Source organism: Crocodylus porosus, unplaced genomic scaffold, assembly GCF_001723895.1.
Source record: "Crocodylus porosus isolate Cpor-Errol unplaced genomic scaffold, CroPor_comp1, whole genome shotgun sequence".
In the NCBI taxonomy this organism is placed as follows: Eukaryota; Metazoa; Chordata; order Crocodylia; family Crocodylidae; genus Crocodylus; species Crocodylus porosus.
In genome coordinates this window covers 13,422,745-13,441,858 of record NW_017728907.1, presented here as the reverse complement: position 1 = coordinate 13,441,858, position 19,114 = coordinate 13,422,745, and the positions used below count along the sequence as shown (strand labels likewise).

Sequence of the window (19,114 nt, the reverse complement as noted above, 5' to 3'; positions counted from 1 at the left end):
GGACTGGATGCCTCACGGGGCTTCTGTCACATGCAGTCACCACGACCCAGCCCCAGGCAGCCTCCGGCAGCCGGGACTCCTCGGGGGGCGAGGCCGGGGCGTGTCCCGGCCGCCCCGCCCCCGGGGTGCGGCGCGCACTGCGCAGGCGCGCGGCGCAGATCGTTACCTGGCGGCGGCGGGGTAGCTGTAGCGCCAGCGCCGCGGGGATGGAGGGGCTAATCGGGCTGGTGAACCGGCTGCAGGACGCCTTCGCGGCGCTGGGCCAGAGCTGCCTGCTCGACCTGCCGCAGATTGCGGTGGTTGGCGGGCAGAGCGCCGGCAAGAGCTCCGTGCTCGAGAACTGCGTCTCCAGGTGAGGGCGAGGGCGGCGCCGCCGCTGCTGCTCGGAGCCCCTGGCCCGCCCCGCCATCGCCCTCGGCCCCTCGTAGCGCCCGGCACCTGCGGGCGGCTGCGGCTTGTCCAAGGGCAGGCGGGTGTGTGCGTGTGTATGCCAGAGGGTGTGTATACATGCGCGTGTGTCAAAGGGGGTGGGGGGTATCGAAGGTGTGTGTGTGAAGGAGGGGGTGTGTTGAAGGGTGCGTGTGCGTGCGTGCATGTGTTTCAAGCCTCCCAGTTAATGCAGGTTTGTTGCCAGGCTGCAGAGGAGGAGGCTGCCCGCCAGGACCAGGGGTGCTCCGTCACCCCCGTAAACAACCTGCTCCCCTTCTCCTCTTCTCCCACCCCCTGTTTTTGGTAGTGGTGGGTCCCCTCCACACAGGTGTTGAGCATCATCCTGGGTTTCCAGTGTGGTTGGTGTAGCAGAGAGATTCAGGCAGTGAGTGGAGGGTGGTTGGTTTTTGGGTTGTTTTTCTTTGCTGTGGCAGCTAAGACAGATGTTGGGGACCAGATTTGTAGTGTTCCAGTGATGCCAGCGACTTCACGGATAAAGTCTGGGGCTGGGCTGCAACTTTGCTTTCTCGTATGGTTTCCACTGCACATGCAGGAGAGTGGCATCACCTTTCCTTCCTTCTGAGAAGCCGACAGGGTTCCTGTCTCGCTAAAATGCTTAGTAATGGGGATGCCATTGGATGTTGGGAAACATGACAGTGCTGCCACGTTCGTCAAGGGAATGTCTCGTATTCAAAGAGGCTGACATCTCTTTAGAAGGCGGTTGTAACTGGACTGGCCTTCATGCAGCTCTGATAAGCTGTTTGCTCAAAATGTGTATGGAGAACACACTTTTTAATGTGCCCTGGGAAAACTAGCATCATTTACAGGATATCAATACCATTTTATGCTAGGATGGTTTGCAGTAATCTCTCTGGGGAAATATAACAGTGGAAGAGCTGGCTGTAAATATCACCAAGGTTTCTGGTTTTTGCTGATTAACTGATTAGACTTAAAAGTGATCCAACTACTGTGGTTTTGCTGGATTGAGCTCCTTGATAGCAATTGCAGTAGACAGTACTTCACAAAAAAATACAGTGGTGGCTTTATACTACAGCAGTTGGAATTCATAGAAATGTTGAATAGAATTCCTTTGCTCCATTCTTTGCGCTTAGGCAGGATCAGTTCTCTGCGCATTTTTTTTTTTTTTTATTTTAATTTTTTCAAATTTTCACCAGAGATGGTGCACCTGTGCAAGTAGAAAAACCCTTGTACAATTGGTAGAGTCTAAGCATAGAGCAAAATGTGCTGTTATGTTTTGAGAGCAGAGATTTTCTTAAGGAAAATAAAGCTCAATGCAGTGTCCCTCTGGTATTGAAATGCCTTTATATCTCAGTTTTATAGCATAAATCTTCCGTATTTTTATTCTTTCCTTCCCCTCTCCTTTTGGGAATTGCTGGTACAGATCTTCAGACTACGTTACTTCCTTCCTTTTCTCAGCTATCGGTATTTTGCTGTTTAGCAAATATAACGAAGGCATTTGCAATATTACCAAACCCCCAAAACTTAAAAAGCATGGATCACAACCTCCAAATTATAATTAGCTCTCAAAACCTGAGATTTTTTAAACAAGAGCTTAAAAACTCCTGTTTTTGGCTTGTCTCTTATTTTATTTTAGTTTCCTCTGTCTGCCTCTAATGCGGTTGTATGGCAATTACAGTAGGGCCATCTTTCATCAATTGGAAATTAAGATACTTCTGGTCTCCACAGCAGGGGCTGCTGCTAGAGGACCCAAGCGGCTTTGACCTTTATTAGGTTAGGCCAGAGGTGAGCAAAATGGTGGATCCAGCTGGTGGCCAGACTCCATTTCCCAGCAGGTCCTGTCTGTGTCGCTGCGGCTAGTTTCCATGGAGACCCCAGGAATAGCAGGGCTGTGATACTGCGGGGCCAGTGTTTCCATGGAGACTGGTCCCAGCAGCACTGTCAAGGCACACAGCTGGAAGGGGAGCTGCTCCGGGACAGCGGTTGGGATGTTGCAGTGGTGAAGCGTGGTCCGGAGCTGGGACAGAGCCATGATCTACTGCCTGCACACCCCTGCTGTGTGCCCTGCCAGCACTTCTGGGTCCAGTCTCCATGGAAACCCTGGTCTTTCACTGTCATGGCTCTGCTGCTCCTGGGGTCTCGAGGGAAACCCACTTCAGCAATGCAGGCAGGGTGTTCTGGGAAATAGAGTCCACTGTGAGCTGGATCTGGCCTGCGGGCTGGACTTTGCCCGCCGCTGGGTTAGGTACTTCACAGATGCAGAGTAAGAGAGAGTCCCTGCCCCAAAGAGCTTGCAGTATAGGCAAAACATGGCAGTGAATTGGATGTGGGACGTGGAAGTCAGACTTCTCAAACCCTCGTCAGAGAGGAGCTAACTCAGTAACTTGGAGATGGGAACAATTTTTGAAGCACAGGTCAGCAGGAATTAAATTGCTTCACCTGCACATCAGCCATCTACAGCTACTGTATTTTGGGTGTCTCTGGGCAGTGCTGTTTCCACAAATGTTAAAGAGAGACTTTTTAAGAATGAGAGTTTCCTTTCTGGGAGTACAGCATTTATTTAGTCAAGTTCTGAGGTTTTGGAGCTGATGCAAGTAGGTTCTTACACTCTGGATATACAGGCAAAAGCTCTTACACCTTATTAAAATGCCAGCTGTTATTAAGTGAAATAGATAAAATCTTAACATACATACATGAGTAGAGCACATTCTAATTGCAGTCTTACTGTGATGTTTTGCTCTGTATAGAATTATTTCAGTTGTTATTCTACTATTACTGTGGTTATTCTTTTTCTTTCTTTCTTTTTCATTCTTATGGGTCATCAACAGATTTTGAACCCACAACCTTTGTCTCCACGTACCAAACATTTCCAGTTCAGCTCTACAGCTGTAACAAGTGGCTGGAAAGCATCTTGTTATCCTCTGTGTGGAGGAGGCCCTGCAGGGGAAATGCAACATATACATTGCCAGTAGATTACATAAAAGTATTGGTGGGAAAAAGATTTAACTTTAGACATTGGGATACTTGTTTATTCATCCTGGTACTGGGCATATGTTATGATATAATGTTTACAGAAGGCAGAAACAAAGATAAGAAAGCATCTATTTCAGTCATTACTGGGACTGAATGAGGAATCACTGGATGTAAAAGCGAGTTTCCACCACTTGGCCAAAGGAACCAGACCGTTTGGTGTTCACACAGTAACAGAGTTGTCATTTCCATATGTGGTCTAGGAAGACTGCCAGAAGAAGACTCAGAGCTTCACTAGATTACAAAAGCATTTGATTTACCTCTATTCCTTTTAAAAGACTACGGAGCAGAGTGGGTGGACTTGGGTTTTGTTCTCAGCACTGTGTGCAAGTTCTTAGTTATCTTGAAGTAGACAACTGATAAACATCATTTTACTCACCAAAAGGTGGCAATATGAAGCTGTGTTTAGTAATAGAGTCTGAAGAGGGCAAAGGACTAACAGCCATCATGGATTTAGGCTAGGATTAGAATTTATTACCTCTTGCCTTGCAAGTTCAGTGTACCTTCTACTGGGTGCAGGGACTCTGGGATTTGCAGTCCAGACTCACTGCAGCAGGACTATGCAGAGTTGCTTATCACCAGGGATCCTGGCTTTCCATGATAAACTCTGGCAAATTCCCCAAATTCTCTGACAAAATCCCCAAAATCCATTATTAAAATTAAAGGCCCCCCACAGCCTCCCCTGGCCCTGATTGAGTCTTTCTTTGCCCCCACAACAGCCCCCCAGCCCTGCTTATGCCCCTTGTCCTCCACCCACAGCCCCTGCCCCCTTGCCCTGCTGGAAGGGGCCCCCAGCTGTCAGCGTTATGGAACCAGGGACCCAGGTCCACAGCTCCCTGTCCCGAACAGAAGGCATCACGAGCAAGGAGCTGGCTCCCCTGCTGCTCCTGACTTAGGCAGGGGCAGGGCTGGCTCCCAGTGGCTGCGTGCACTTCTGGGGAGCAAGGGGGACCCATGCCCCCGGATCTGTATGGGGGCAGGATGTGGGCTTGAGCTCCCTTGTTACAGGCCAGCTGGGCACTGTGGATGTATCAATTTATCACAGGCCAACTGAGCTGTTTGATTCAGTTTTGGGTTGAGGCCGCAAAGCTGGGAGTGAAGTGAAGGCAAAATTTATTATAGCTCACACACACTTTAACAGAAAGATAAATGTGATAAGCAGATAATGCAGTATTAAAGAGCTAATAGTAAATAACAGATAATAATAACAGATTAATTCTGTCCTAGACCAACTGGGCACTGCAAGGGTATTAGCAACTGGGCTGTTCAAAACAACAGATAGACAGACATGGGTTGGCTACTTATTGATAGTCTAGGTACACGTCAAGTGAGTCCAGTGAAGTCAGGCGTCCCCAATCAATGCTGTCCCTATGCTACTGTGGAGCTCCTATGAGGTCTCCTCCAGCCCCCAACGGCCTCACCCAGTTCTCCGGTCAAAACAGTAAACACAAGAACACAAAGCCCTTGGGCTAAAACATAAAAGGTAGACCATCCAGTCAAACAAGATTCAGTCCCTACGAGAGAGAGAGCTCCCCAACCACAGCGGCAACCAGGGATGTTCCTACCATCAGAGTTCCTACTCCCTCAGCCACCAAAGAGGAACTATCCTCCTAGGCTTAAGAAGGGCTAAGCCCTGCCCCTTCCCGTCAGCTGACTTCACTGGTTGCCTCAGCAACCAGCACCTGCACAGCCCTGGTGACTGGCAGCTGAGCCTCCCCCTTCCCACCACTAGGGGTCTCTCCTGAGCTGTCTCTCCTTTCAGGAACAGGGCACCTGAGTGCTCTGTGACACACCTCCCCCCCTTTAACTCCTAACTCACCGAGTTGAGTCTTCCCTTTCACCGGGTGCTCCATCCATCTGGGTGTCCTCCTCTCAGCTGTTCCCTCCGGCACCTGGCCATTTAGGTATAGGAGGTGGAGGTTTTTAGGTGCCTCCTACTTGCCTTTTACCCAAGGCGCACTGTGTTGGGATTTGTTGGGAGTCACCCACCACAGGTAGTCCCCCCACACTAGCCAACCTTGGTAGGGTGCCTCTTAGGCTTGTAGGATGGTCCCGGGCAGGGCGTGTCCCTCTGACGGAGGTGGCAGGCACATTATTGTCGTTGTTGGGAGTCTGTCTCCCTACCGCCTCCCTGTCCTTCTCCAGTTGCCTGATTGGCTGGCCCCACCTGGTAGATCTTAGAATTGGGAGGGGTTACCCTGCCTCCTAGCAGCGCGGTTAGGGCCCCTAAATATACGCCCTCTTCGTTGCTCTCTGGTTGGGGATCCTTCTGTCTTCCTGGTCCCTCTTGTTTCTCGTACTGTCTTGAGAGAAAAATCAGCATTTACATTCTAGGCTCCAGGGCAGTGTTCCACCTTAAAACAATATGGTTGAAGACTAAGGGCCCATCTCATGAGTCTTGCATTGTCTGTCTTCATGCTCTGCAACCAGCGCAGGGGCGTGTGATGGGTTATCAACGTGAATCTCTGCCCTAACAAATAATACTGGGGTGTTTCAGTAGCCCATTTGATTGCTAAACACTCTTTCTCCACTGTGGCATAGCTCCGTTCTGGTGGGTGTAACTTCCTGCTTACGTAGGCTATGTGGTGCTAGTCTTCTCCTTCTCTCTGCACCAGTACTGCACCGATGGCCACGTGTGACGCATTGCTCTGCACCAGGAAAGGCTTATTAAAGTCCGGTGTGTATAAGAGTGGTTGTAAGCACAGCACATCCTTTACTGCTTGAAACGCCTTTTCTGCCTCCGGTGTCCATCTTACTTTGGTTGGAGCCCCAGCTTTTATCATCTCTGTCAAGGGTACAACCAAATCCATGAAGCGAGGCACAAACTTCCTATAGTAACCGGCTAGCCCCAGGAAAACCCTTACTTGCCTTTTAGTACGGGGCGCCTGATACCTCCGCAATGCCTCCACTTTGCTCAGCAGAGGTCTCACCTTCCTACTAGGAAACTCAGGTATTGTGTTTCCTCTTTTTCTATTGTACACTTCCTTGGATTTGCTGTTAGCCCAGCCCTCCTCAAGTCTTGCACCACTGCTCTCAATGCGGCGAAGTGTTCATGCCAGCTCTTGGTGTATATAATATCCTGGAAGTACGCCGTGGTGTAACCCCCATGGGGAGACAGTACTTTGTCCATTAAATCGCTGGAATATAGCCGCAGCTCCATGCAACCCAAACGGCATGCGTCAGAACTGGAAGAGCCCCCACGGGGTGGTGAAAGCTGTCTTTTCCTGGTCTTCAGGTGCCACTGGGACCTGCCAGTAACCCTTTGTCAGGTCTAAAGTGGAAATGTAGCGAGCTTGCCCGATGTTTTCTACCAGTTCATCCACCCTGGGCATTGGATAGGCATCAGACTTGGCCACTGCATTTACCTTTTGATAATCGATGCAGAAGCGGATTTTCCCCATTGGGCTTAGGTACTGCTACGATGGGGCTCTGCCAGTCACTGTGGGATTTGTATATAATGCCATTCTCTAGCATCGTTGCAGTCTCTGCTTTTATCTGGCCTTGGAGCTGCTGGGGGATCCGTTTCCAATTCTCACGTATCACCTGGCCCGGGGGAGTTTTTATCCGGTGTACCATACCCCGAGCTTCCCCAGGGGTTCCCCAGAACACATCTCCATATTCCTTGACTAGCTCGACAGCCTGCCTCCTTTGTTCTTCCGACAGCTGCAGGGCCAGTTCTACATCACCTGGTCCACTTTCCTCAGTCAACGTGGGTCCCAGTTCTAATTCCTCAGGGTAAGGGGCTAAGTACATACGCTCCCAGTCTTCCCATTTTTTCAACATACTGATGTGGTATACATGCTTCTTTTTTTGCTTATCTATCTGGTATACCTCATAGTCCATCGATCCCACTCGGCGTGTGATTTCGTAGGGTCCCTGCCACCGGGCGAGTGACTTGCTCTTGCTGTCTGGCAATAGGACCAACACGCGGTCCCCCACATCAAACTTTCTTTCCCGGGCGCCTTGGTTGTAGTGCCTTACTTATCGTCGCTGGGCTTCTCTGAGATTTCCTAAAACCACGCTCCAAGCCACTTTGAGGTAGTCTCGCAGTTGGATTATGTATTGGATGATGTTCTGGTCTTTACTTTGCTGTTTTTCCCAATTTTCTTTAATCAGATTCAGGATCCCCCTGGGTTGCCGGCTGTACAATAATTTGATGGGTGAAAACCCGGTGGAGGCCTGGGGTGCCTCTCTTACTGCAAACAACAAAGGGGGTATCATTTTGTCCCAATTTTGAGGGCTGTCAACCACAAACTTTTTTAGCATCTGCTTCAATGTCTGATTAAAATGTTCCACAAGCCCGTCTGGTTGGGGGATGATACATGGCTGTCTTCAGGTGTTTAATCTCCAATGCTTTACTCACTCCCTCAAATGTGTGATGTAAAGTTCGTTCCCTGATTGGTCAGTAATTTTTTAGGGAGTCCTACTCGGGAGAATATCTTCAGAAGTTCATTTGCCACCTTTGGGGCAGACACTGTCTGCATTGGCACAGCTTCTGGGTACCGTGTCGCGTAATCCAGCAGAACTAAGATGTGCTGGTTTCCAGTGCTGCTTCGGGGCAGCAGCCTGACAATGTCCACTGCCACCCTCTCAAAAGGAACCTCTACCAGCAGCATTGGGAATAAAGGGGCCTTTGGGGGTGGTCTTGGGTTTACCTTTTGGCAGACGGAACATGAAGCGCAATAACTTGCGACTTCCTGCATCAGACCTGGCCAATAGAACCTTGCCCGAATGCATGCTTCTGTTTTGTCCTGGCCCAGGTGCCTGCCCGTGGGGAGCTCATGAGCCACCTTCAGTAAGGCCTGTCGATACTGCTGTGGGACCAGCAGCTGTGCGACCTCCCCTCCTTCTGATTTCCTTTGCTCAATCCGGTAGAGGAGGCTGTTTCTTACTTCAAACGTTGGGGTAGTCCTCATCAGTTCCAGCCTCAGCACCTCGTTGTCTCTTCAGGCTAGGTGTTCCTGCAGTGCCCACCGAAAGTCGGTCTCTCGACTTTGCTCTAGCTGAAAATGTTCATCTTCCCCCAAACGGGTGACATCCACCCTTTGTCCTGCTTTGTCTTGGGGGCGGGAAGCTGTTTGGTTTCCCCCACGAAACCCTCCACAGTCTCTTCACACCTCACACCAGCTATCTCTTCCAGCAACGCGGGCCAGTCGCAGCCCAGTACTACTGGGTAGGGTAGGTGTTCTGCGACCCACACTAGCATCTGGCGGGTCTTGTTGCCTACCCATAGGTTTATCCTCAGTGTCAAAAATCGAGGGAGTCCCTGCACCAACACTGCACCCTCACACGATCTGCTCTCCCCCTCTCCCGTGCTGGTAGCATGTCGCTCCACACCATCGTCTGCACTGAGCCTGAGTCTAGCATCGCCACTACGCTTTTTCCCTCTATTGTTACTTCTGTCAACAGCGCGGGTGGTGCCTCTTCTGCATCGGGGTTGACTCGGGCTCCATAGCCGCACAGTCCTACCTGCATCGTCAGCCAGGGTCCGGTGTTCTCGATCACGGCGGCCAACTGGGTCTGTTGTCTCACAGCTTGGTCCAGCAGGCCTTGCACCGTTCGATATAACTGGTCCACAGGTTGTTCCTTTTTCTGCATGGGCCCAAGTGCTGTCTTCTTTCCATGGGTAAACCAACATCTTATGATGCATGCTGCCGTATAAAAACTTCCTGGCCAATGCACCATTGTGACAGGAGTATTGCTATCGGAGCCTTTCTGGGAGTCACTCCGCCCTCCTGTAATGGGCCAACCGCCTGCTTACTCACCTGCTATGCCTTTATCTTAACTGATTAATTGATTGGTGTAATCAGCAGAAGGCTGCCTATTTTATGCGCCCTGGTGCCAGGGGGCGCTATCTGCGGCTCCTTTCCTTCCCTACACCGCAGCCCAAGCCTCACAGATGGTACTGACGTGGTTTGACCTGGGCCCTGTTATGCCTTGGCCCTCTCCTTTACTTCCGGGGCTCCTCACCGCCACCCCCTCTCACTCTGGGGGCTCCTTGCCACCACCTCCTCTTGCTCTGGGGCTGGGGCTAATGTGCCCCTCCAAACTGCTGTGCCCTCTCTGGCACTAGAGTCCCCACGCTACTGTGGAGATCCTATGAGGCCTCCTCCAACCCCCAACAGCCTCACCCAGTCCTCCGGTTAAAACAGTAAACACAAGAACACAAAGCCCCTGGGCTACAACATAAAAGCTAGACCATCCGGTCAAACAAGATTCAATCCCTACTAGAGAGAGAGAGCTCCCCAACCCCAGCAGCAACGGGGGATGTTCCCACCGTCAGAGTTCTCCCCTTTGTCTGTCCTAGCCGAGCTCCTACTCCCTCGGCCACCAGAGAGGAACTACCCTCCTGGCCTCCCTCCTGGGCTTAAGAAGGGCTATGCCCTGCCCCTTCCTGTCAGCTGGTTTCACTGGTTGCCCCAGCAACCAGCACCTGCACAGCCCTGGTGACTGGCAGCTGAGCCTCTCCCTTCCCGCCGGTAGGGGTTTCTCCCGAGCCGTCTCTGATTTCAGGCACAGGGCACCTGAGTGCTGTGCAACAGGGCTCCATTCCCACTGTGTTTTTTTCTTGCATAGATTATACAGAGGCCAGGCCAACATGCTAACTCGGGGACATGCAGGTGCCAGAAGTTAAGTGCACTCAGCTGTGCTTGTAGCTTTTAAACATTTTTGGGGGTAGGTGTATCTACCAGACTCTGAAGCTCTTTGGCCAGGATGGTGGGTTCACCTTGCTGCCATTGGATTCCCAGGAATTCACACTGGGGCTTGACTTCTTGGATCTTTTTGCTGGACAGCGTGAACCCAAATGCTTGCACTTTCTTCTTTAGGGACTTAAAAGCAGAAATGGTTAATTCCCGGCCTTGATGTCCCACCATGATATCATCGACGTATTGCCAGATGTGTACTTCTGGATGACTCAGTTGGACTTTATGGACTACTGCAGCTACCACTCTGTGGGCCAGGGTGGGGCTGTGCAACCAGCCCTGGGGTAGGACTGTGTAGGTGTACTGCTGTCCCAGCCATGTGAAGGCAAACAAAGGCCGGTGATTTTCATGGATGGGGATAGCAAAGAAGATGTCTTTAGTGTCTATGGATCCCATCCACTGGGGGCCATAGCACCTAATGCTTTCCGTCAGTGCAGGCATAGATGGGATCGTAGCCGTCAGATGGTTGGTGTTGGCATTTAATGTCCTAAAATCAGATGGGGATTGGCAATTGACTGTTGATTTATGTACCGGCCACACCGGGTTGTTGTACAGGGAATGAGTTTGAATGATGGTTCCATCTTCCAGCTGTTGGTTGATAATGTCTTGAATGGGTTATGTTGCCTCGGGGAGTGTGCGGTATTGAGGTTGGTGTACCCTTTTCATGGCCGGCAGGGCGAGCAGGGTCATGGAACATTGGGCTACTGCTGTCATCATGTCCTTCTGCTTGCTCTCCTGGGCCATGGCACAGCCAAACTGCCAGGTTTCCTGTTTAAGGATAAACCGCTGGCCCTGCAACACGTTTATTCCCAGTAGGTTCGGCCCTCCCTGGAGCATGACGGCGGCTGCTGTTACTACAGAGCCGTTAGGCAAGGTGAAAGTGGGCCAGACCAAATGTCTTGGTCAGCTGGCACCTCCAACTCCTACTACCTGGTAGGGAGTTCCCTGTGCTCCTTTCCATTCTATACAGTGCAAAACGCATAGCTGGGCACCAGTGTCTAGTAGCATATTAATTGACTTTTTCCTTCCATTTAGACAAATCTTTATAGGTACTTGAATTACGGGGCTAATATTATTCTGTGTTACTGGTTCCCGATCCTCTACTGCCCCCATGATGGCCCCTTGCTCAAGGGGTTGCGTCGGCTGGGTCTCCTACTGCTGGAGGTCAGGGGGGTGCCGAGGGCTCTATTTTCTTTCCTTTCCTGTCCTAGCAGTGTTTGCCCCATAACCCTTCCAGGACTGGGGTGGGCAGCCTGTCAATTTGCTCTTTATTGAACCCTGCTGCTAGTAACTCCCTCCACATCTGTGCATGCAGGGCTTTAGATTTTCTATTCCCCACTTTCCCGGACTTGCGGGGCCCTACCAGGTCGTCTTTCTCAGGGGCCAGTGCCATGGCCTTGGCAATTTTTTATTAGTTTGGGAAGCTCTGGCTTCTGCAAGATGGGCAGAAGCTGTATCAACTGTCGGATCGCATTTCTTACCAGGTGAGTTACTAACTCTTGTTGTAAAGCCAGCAGAGCTGAAGTGCATTCCACTGGTGCTTGCTGGCAGAACCTCCTCCACATGGCTTCTTTCACTAGTTCTTCATCTAGAGTGTGCCTCTAGTTCCCTCCTCAAATGATTTCAATGAAAGCTAGTTGATACAGACAGTGGATAGCTTCCTCTAAGTTAGTCCATGCCCATGGGGGAGTGTTAAGCTCTTCTTCCATGTTACCATAACCCGCGGCAACCACCTGTGTTGCAGCAGAAAACAGAGTAATGTTGTGGTCCTGCCCGACCCACTGACCCAACTGGATTTCAGGGCGGAGAACCAATTGTGCTGCCTCAGTGCAACTCACAGATACTGCTGAGTCCCCTTCACCATACATTCAAACTAACCAGTCTATCATTTGCTCCCCTGGTTTGGCCCTATGTTGTTTTTGTAATTCTTGGATTTCTGTGCAAGTAAAGGAATGTGTCGCTGTCCAGAGATTGCCCCCTTGTGGCCCTGCACAGGCCACCACTACCGGGAAGGTTTGGGCTAAGTCTTCTCCTAAATTCTCTTGGGCTGGTGGGGCATAAGGAGGTGGGATCTCACAGGCTTCTTCTGTAAGCCTCACATACTCCTCATCTCCTTGCTTAGTTATTGCAATTTCACCATACAGATCCTCGCTCTCTGGGTCATCTCACAGCCCAGTTTTTGGAATTCCACCATAAAGACACTGCCAGACCTTTTCAGGGGAAGGTTCGACTGATTGTGCCACTTGCACCTTCTGCTCAAGGGAGGTGATTGCCTGTATGACTAGTATCTTTCCCTCCCGATGCTGTAGTATCCCTAGTCAGTCTTGAGCTGCTCTGGGAGCCACACATGTGACACTGCTAGAATCCTTTACTTCCCTTAATTCCCTCTCAAGCTGGGTCACTTGGTCTTTTAAGGATTGGTTCTCATGATGGAGCTGAGTGCCTTCCTCTGCTCCCAGTCTTAGGCGGGTTGCCAGCAGCCAAGACAATCATCCTTTCTTAGGTCTCCCCTTCTGCATGAAAGTGAATGCAGCCCACTGACAGGGTACTGTGGTGGGATCGGTCCAGGTGGTTTCAACCTCTCTCTATCCCACCATGGATTCTTAATACCCATAATCTCTTCTGTTAAAGCAATCAGTGGGGTCCACCCCTCTGCACCATTCTTCCCCTCCAAACTCTCCATCCTCGATCCTGTTCATGATGCCAATTTTGTCACAGGCCAGCTGGGCATTGTGAGTGTATCAGTTTATCACAGGCCAACTGGGCTGTTTGATTCAGTTTTGGATCGAAGAGGCAAAGCTGGGAGTGAAGTGAAGGCAAATTTATTATAGCTTACACACACACAACAGTTAACAGAAAGCTAAAAGCGATAAGCAGATAATGCAGTATTAAAGAGCTAATAGTTTCATAGTTTCATAGTAGCTAGAGTCGGAAGGGACCTAGGTAGATCATCTAGTCCGACCCCCTGCCTGAGCAGGAAAGAGCACCGGGGTCAGATGACCCCGGCAAGGTGCTCATCTAACTTCCTTTTAAAAATCCCCAGGCTTGGAGCCTGCACCACTTCCCCTGGAAGCCGGTTCCAGGCCCTAGCCGCCCTGACTGTGAAGTAGCGCCTCCTAATATCTAATCTAAACTTACCCTCTGCCAGCTTGTGACCGTTATTCCTGGTCACTCCTGGCAGCGCACGGGGGAACAGGGACTCCCCCAATACCTGCTGATCCCCCCTATTAGTAAATAACAGATAATAACAACAGATAGATGGATCAGTTCTGTCACAGACTAACTGGGCACTGCGAAGGTATTAGTGACTGGGCTGTTCAAAACAACAGATAGACAGACATGGGTTGGCTACTTATTGATAGTCCAGGTATGCGTCAAGTGATTCCAGTGAAGTCAGGCGTCCCCAATTGATGCTGTCAGAGGGTTACTGGGGAAAGTTCCTTGATTAGAATCTGATCCTTGCTCACACCGGGAGTCTGGGGTCCGGGCGTGGAACAGAAAAGACCGTTCTGTTCCCTCCTTCCTGCTGGTTACCTGATGCACGTGCTTTTTATACCTAGTCTTATGTTAATCTGTTGGCCTCAGAGCCACTTACAATGTTGCCCTATAGCTGTTACCCTATGGGATTGAAAGGTGTTAAATTATTATAAAAGGTTACTACCCAGACTCGGGTTTATTCAATATGCAATTATGATGCAGAACCTTTACGTCTGAAATTGACATTACCCCACCTATGCCCCAACCCCTTTTAGGTTTCATTTGAATATGCTTTCTTGGGATGTTTTTTCCTGGAATGTGTTGGGTGTGCCAGGCAGTTGGATCTAGTTTTTTATTGCTAAAGCTGAACCCTAAGCAGAAACCGTTAGGTCAGTTAACCTCACAGCTACAGCTTTGCCTATGGGGCCCAGTCAGTTCCATGAACAGTTAATTTATCATTTTGGTTAAACTTATGACAGACAAGTTACATTTGCAGTTTACAAACTTACAAGCTTTATATTAACTAATATTACCTGTTTAGGCAAAATACCAAATGCCTCCAAAAAACACATATTTATTGCTTATTAATCCCTCTGGCTCTGGCTGTTACACTCTCTCCCTGCTTCCCTCCTGTGGGGCCTCTGTAGCCCTTCAGGCAAGACCTGGCACAGCTGGGAACAGCAGGGCCACACCAGGATCTCCTTTTCCCTCTCCCCGCTGGGCCTCCTGTGCCTGCTGCTGCTCTGAGTGGCATAGCCCTGCGCCCCTTCCTTCAGTGCAGCCCTGCATGCAGGAGGTATATCGCTGGGCCAGTGAAGAGCGAGCAGCTGCCCTTGCCGCCCCCAGTCTCCCTGCAACCTGGCGTGGCTGGGGATAGAGGAGCCATGCAGCAATCTCTGTAGTGGCTGCTTGCTCTGCACTGCCCCAGTGATGCACCTTCTGCACACAGGGCTGCACTGAGGGAAGCAGTGTGGGGCTCCACCATTCAGAACAGCAGGAGGCATGGTGTGGGGGCAAGGAGATCCTGGTGTGGCCCCACTGTTCCCAGCCGTGCTGGGTCTTACCTGTGGGGCTGCAGCGGCCCCATGGATGGGAAGTAGGGAGGGAGCTCAAGCTCGCAGCCTGCCCCCCATACAGGTCTGGGGGCATGGGTCTCCCTTGCCTCCTTAGAGTGAACAACACTGAGTGCCCGACTGGCTCCACATATCCCTGCTTCCAGCTGGCGCCTCCACGTGCAGCTTCCCTCAAGGGCTGCTGGAGCTTCTTCAGTTGTACCCGCCTCTGGCCAGGCACTCCAGCAGCAAGTGGGAAGATGTGGAGCCAGCCAGGCACTCCGTGTATTTCCCCAACACCTCCTTGCTTCCACCCTAGCCCTGCCCCTCAACCCCCCCATCCCCTGAAAGCCCCACATACCACTTCACAGGCTCCAGGAGAAAAGCGAGCCTGACCTAGGCCTTGCCACTGACTAAAAGTTGCAGGCTCCACCCTTCCCCCTCCCTCTGCCCCTCCAGGCAGGATTGGAGCTTTTCTGCTCTTTATATAAATAGTTCTTGCAGGCTGGAACTCAGCCACCTGCAGAACTCTTTGCAAAAGGGGGAAATCCATGGGTTTCTCTGCTAAAAGAGACATTTTGCACTTTTTTTCTTATAAAACCAGGAAATCTATAGTTTTCTCTCTTTTTCCGTGGGAAATGGAAAACCTGGAGCCCTGCATCATCACTTCTTCTTCCTGCTTCCAGGTGCCTCTGGGTTTTGTAGTCCACAGTCACAGCCAGCAGTAAGTTTTTAGCAGGGCAGGTCAGCGCTATACTCAGGAAGGAAAATTTAGCCCCTCACCCTGGCCCCAGACCCCAGCTGGAGTTTGCCTGGGGGGAGGGAGAGGCAGTCCTTTCCCTTCCCCTTGCCCTCCAACCCTTCTCTGCTGGAGCAGGAGGCAAGCCCAGCCGCAGCTTAGGTCTGGAAAGCGTGCTGGGATGCTGGGGGACTGTGATTTAACTTGAACCAGGAAGGAGTCTGGGACAGAAGTTTCATAAACTGGTTTGACCCGAACTCGTTAAGTCTGATACTACATTCAGGCCAGGTTTATCTTAAATCCGTTTCAGCCATTTTGAAACTTGTTTATGAGCACTGAACTTCTGTGTTATAGGTTTAAACCAGTTTCTAATTACTTAAACTTACTTATGTGTAACTTCTGTCCCTATCCTTACTGTCTAATCCTTCATATGTCCTCAGGAATGGACCCTGTCCATGGGGTTGTGCCATAGACGTTGAGGAAATGTTTGTGTTTTCTTCCATTTTCTGAGGATTTGAGTACTCATTCCTCAGATGTAAGAACACACATTGTTCCCCCTCTCATAGATGCTAGTAACAAGAGTAATTATGTCCATAAACTAATAACTGATCCCTTATTTAAACCCCAAGAGCCTAATGTGGTGGTTGTGGTACACTGTGGCATGTGGTCAATAAAGGAGAAGTAAGTACCTGATTCTCTTAAAATGTCATTGGGAGTTGGGCACAGTATCTGGTGCTGCAGAACTGATGCAAGTAGGTTCCGGATTGTGCCCCTAATTCCTGTTTGTTCTTTTCTGCAAATCTCTCCCTTGAAAGTAAGTGGTGACATTTAAAAGAAAAAAACAGCAGCATGGAAGAAAGCTTGTGAACTGAACTTTCAAGTTGGTGGGGGGTGGCAGGAAGAGGAAGCAAAGCAGAAACTTGTGCAGAGATTAACTCATTCACCAGAATGAGTTTTTAAGATGACAGCCTCTGATGCTTCTAGAGTCCTCTTTATGACTTCTTTTGCTCTGGTAGAAGCAGAATAGCCTTTCATGTTGTTTTTATGAAAACTGAAGATTTAATAATTAGATTTTAAAACTGAAAGCTCTTTGCTTCCGTTGTTTAATGTAATAAAACCTGCATGTGGTCAAGTAATTGCTATCAAAGAGATGTGAACTCTTGATTATAAGCCTGTCATTCATAATCAAACATGCACTTTAATTTTAAAACCCTAAGGTTTTAAATGGGGGAGGGTTGTTTTTTTTTTGTTTTTTGTTTTTGTTTTTTTTTTTTACAGGAACTTTCCTAATCTGTCAGAATGTACCCTTCTTTCCTAACCATTTTATAACTTGCATGTATTTCCTGGCAGCAGCATATATAACTGTTTGTTCTAGTTTTTTTTAGATCTTTTCTAAAATATGGACTAGTGCATGTTACCCAAATTATAGCATTTCCTTCTATGCTTAGGTTATTTTTCTACCTTGCAATGGTAATTGCTAAAATGCTATTTCCAATTGTCAGGGGAAATGAAGGAAACTCAGTTGAGTGTTGAAGCAGAACATTTATTTGCAGAGGGAAGACACCTGCTTAGTAGAATTTGTGCATCCCAGGGAGATGTATTTAAAATCAATGCAGCCATTTTACTCTTACATTTTCCTGTCAGAGAAGTGACTAATAAGCCATCTCAGAGAAAATTGGTATTTTTTTTTTTTTTTACTGGTATTTCAGAAAAGCAGCAGTAAGTTGAAACTGCAATACACTGGTACAGTATTTTTTCTTAATCTAAAGATCTTGTGGAAGTAGAAATCAGCCACTCCTCTTCAAACATGTTATTTCCCTCCTTTGTGTCTGTCTAACTAAACCATTGTACGGCTGCAATTACTACATTAGTCCAGTTATAAAAATATCCTTGGTAGGCTGAGAAATATATTTAAATTTACCCAATAACAACTCTAGCCCATTGACTAGGGGTCGGATGCTTTGTCTAGTTCACTATTTGCATTTCCTCCCCAAATGCCTTATTTACAAAGAAGTTTGTTCTATCCTAAATGGATGTACCTATTTTTAATTTAAATATAAGGTTGATAGTTGCGTACATTAAATTGCTATGTATATGATCCTAGAGTATTGTTGATGGGTACAATACAGTCCAAATATATTTGTAGTTCAGTACTGACCAGCAAAACAAAGGTAATAAGATTCTTCTCCCCTACAGTTTTTACTTTAAGCCATTCTCTTTGATTTCGGCAGCCAAACTTTGTTGATTTCTTAAGGAATTCTTGGTTCAGTTACTAAGTATGGTGAAGTACTCTCTGACCTGTAACTAGGGTATCTGAGGTTCTTCATTCAGTATTTAGGCAGTTTATACTAAGTCACAAGGTATCTGATGAATGCGTGGATATTTTCAGAGACCTGATTTTTATAAATGCTTGCTTTCAAATATCAGTTGTCAGACAGCGTCATAGTGTTTGACTTAAGCCTGATATGAGCTATGTGGGTTAGGTTCTTGCTCAGATGGATTGTCAGTAGGTCAGAGTAATCAAATTCAGTGGTTATATAAAGGAGACTAATCATGTAACTTTTCTAGGCTGTATAGATAGGACTAAGTTTTGCTGATTTATAGTGAGCTGCAGCTTGCTATTTTAAGTATGATTGGGACTTATATATACCCTGGGCATTATAAAGGCTATTTAAGTGTGAGTTTAATCTTGGATGGTACTAATGTCACTCAGTTGCCATTGAATTGAGAGCAAATATTCCACAAGGGGCACTCAGAAACAGATTTTTAAAGATACATAAGCACTTGCATGTTTGAGATAAACCTACTCTCTCCCTACTGCCAATTTAAAGGGAGAGGGTGGGGAGGATTTAGAACTGTTTTAGAACAATGAGGGACAACTTTTTGTCTGGCATGTCACAAATTAGCCCTGCACCCTCCCTGAGTGCCACTCTGATCCCTTCCACTACCCAGTCTGCTCTTCTGCTTTCTGTTCCCTTCCCTGTGCTCCATGCCTGATCTCTCAGTTATTCTGCATTTGTTTCTTGTCCAATCTGCTGCTCTGATTCCTGCCGTATCTACTTCTGTGCTACCCGTCCCTTCACCTGACCTGCTGTAGGCCACATACAGAGACTGCCCATGCCACTTGTGCCAAGCATGCTGCAGGTTGAGCACCTCTTAATTTTAGAAGGCTCCACTAGGTGCCTTTTTCATGTCTTTCGGTGCCTAAGTACCTTTTAAAATATCTGATCCATGCTACATCCAGGATTAGGTTCTAATCATGGCTTCTGGGAGTAAGAGAAGTTATAAGTTATAAGTATCCTTTGCTTACTCTTAATGATGGGGGCAGACGGACAAGGACTCCTAGTGGGTGAACATGCTTTTTAAGTTATTCATTTTTCAAACTTGTGACATGCTTGTAGAACCAGAGGCAGAAGCAGGATTTTCCAGGGCCATTTTTAAATGCAAGGTATTCATTATGTGTGATGAGTACTTTACAGCATATACAGGGAGAAGCTATTGTATGAGGACTGCTTGTTTCCCATTACTGACACTGATTTACCATGTGGTTTTGTACAAGTCACTTGACACTGTCTGCTTCCATTTCCTTACCTATACAGTGAATATTGGTGTTGTCAAGATTCTTAGGTGAAAGGTGTTTAAGAGCATAACAATATTATGTAATGAGTTTATATACAGGGATGTGGCTTCCATGACCACAGCCC

General features: G+C 48.5%; 1 protein-coding gene across 13 annotated transcripts in view; it reads left to right on the top strand.

Moving 5' to 3' along the window:
• Positions 1–176: 176 nt before the first annotated feature.
• The window catches only part of DNM3 (dynamin 3), a 330,309-nt gene continuing 311,371 nt past the window's right edge, over positions 177–19,114 (top strand). For all 13 annotated transcript variants that reach the window (XR_002100165.1, XR_002100164.1, XM_019530783.1 and 10 more), the window contains exon 1: positions 177–352. Coding sequence is in view for 11 of the 13 variants with exons in the window: in XM_019530783.1 (XP_019386328.1) it covers positions 207–352 (146 nt within the window). In the remaining 2 variants the exon portion in view is untranslated. The remainder of the gene's footprint in view (positions 353–19,114) is intronic.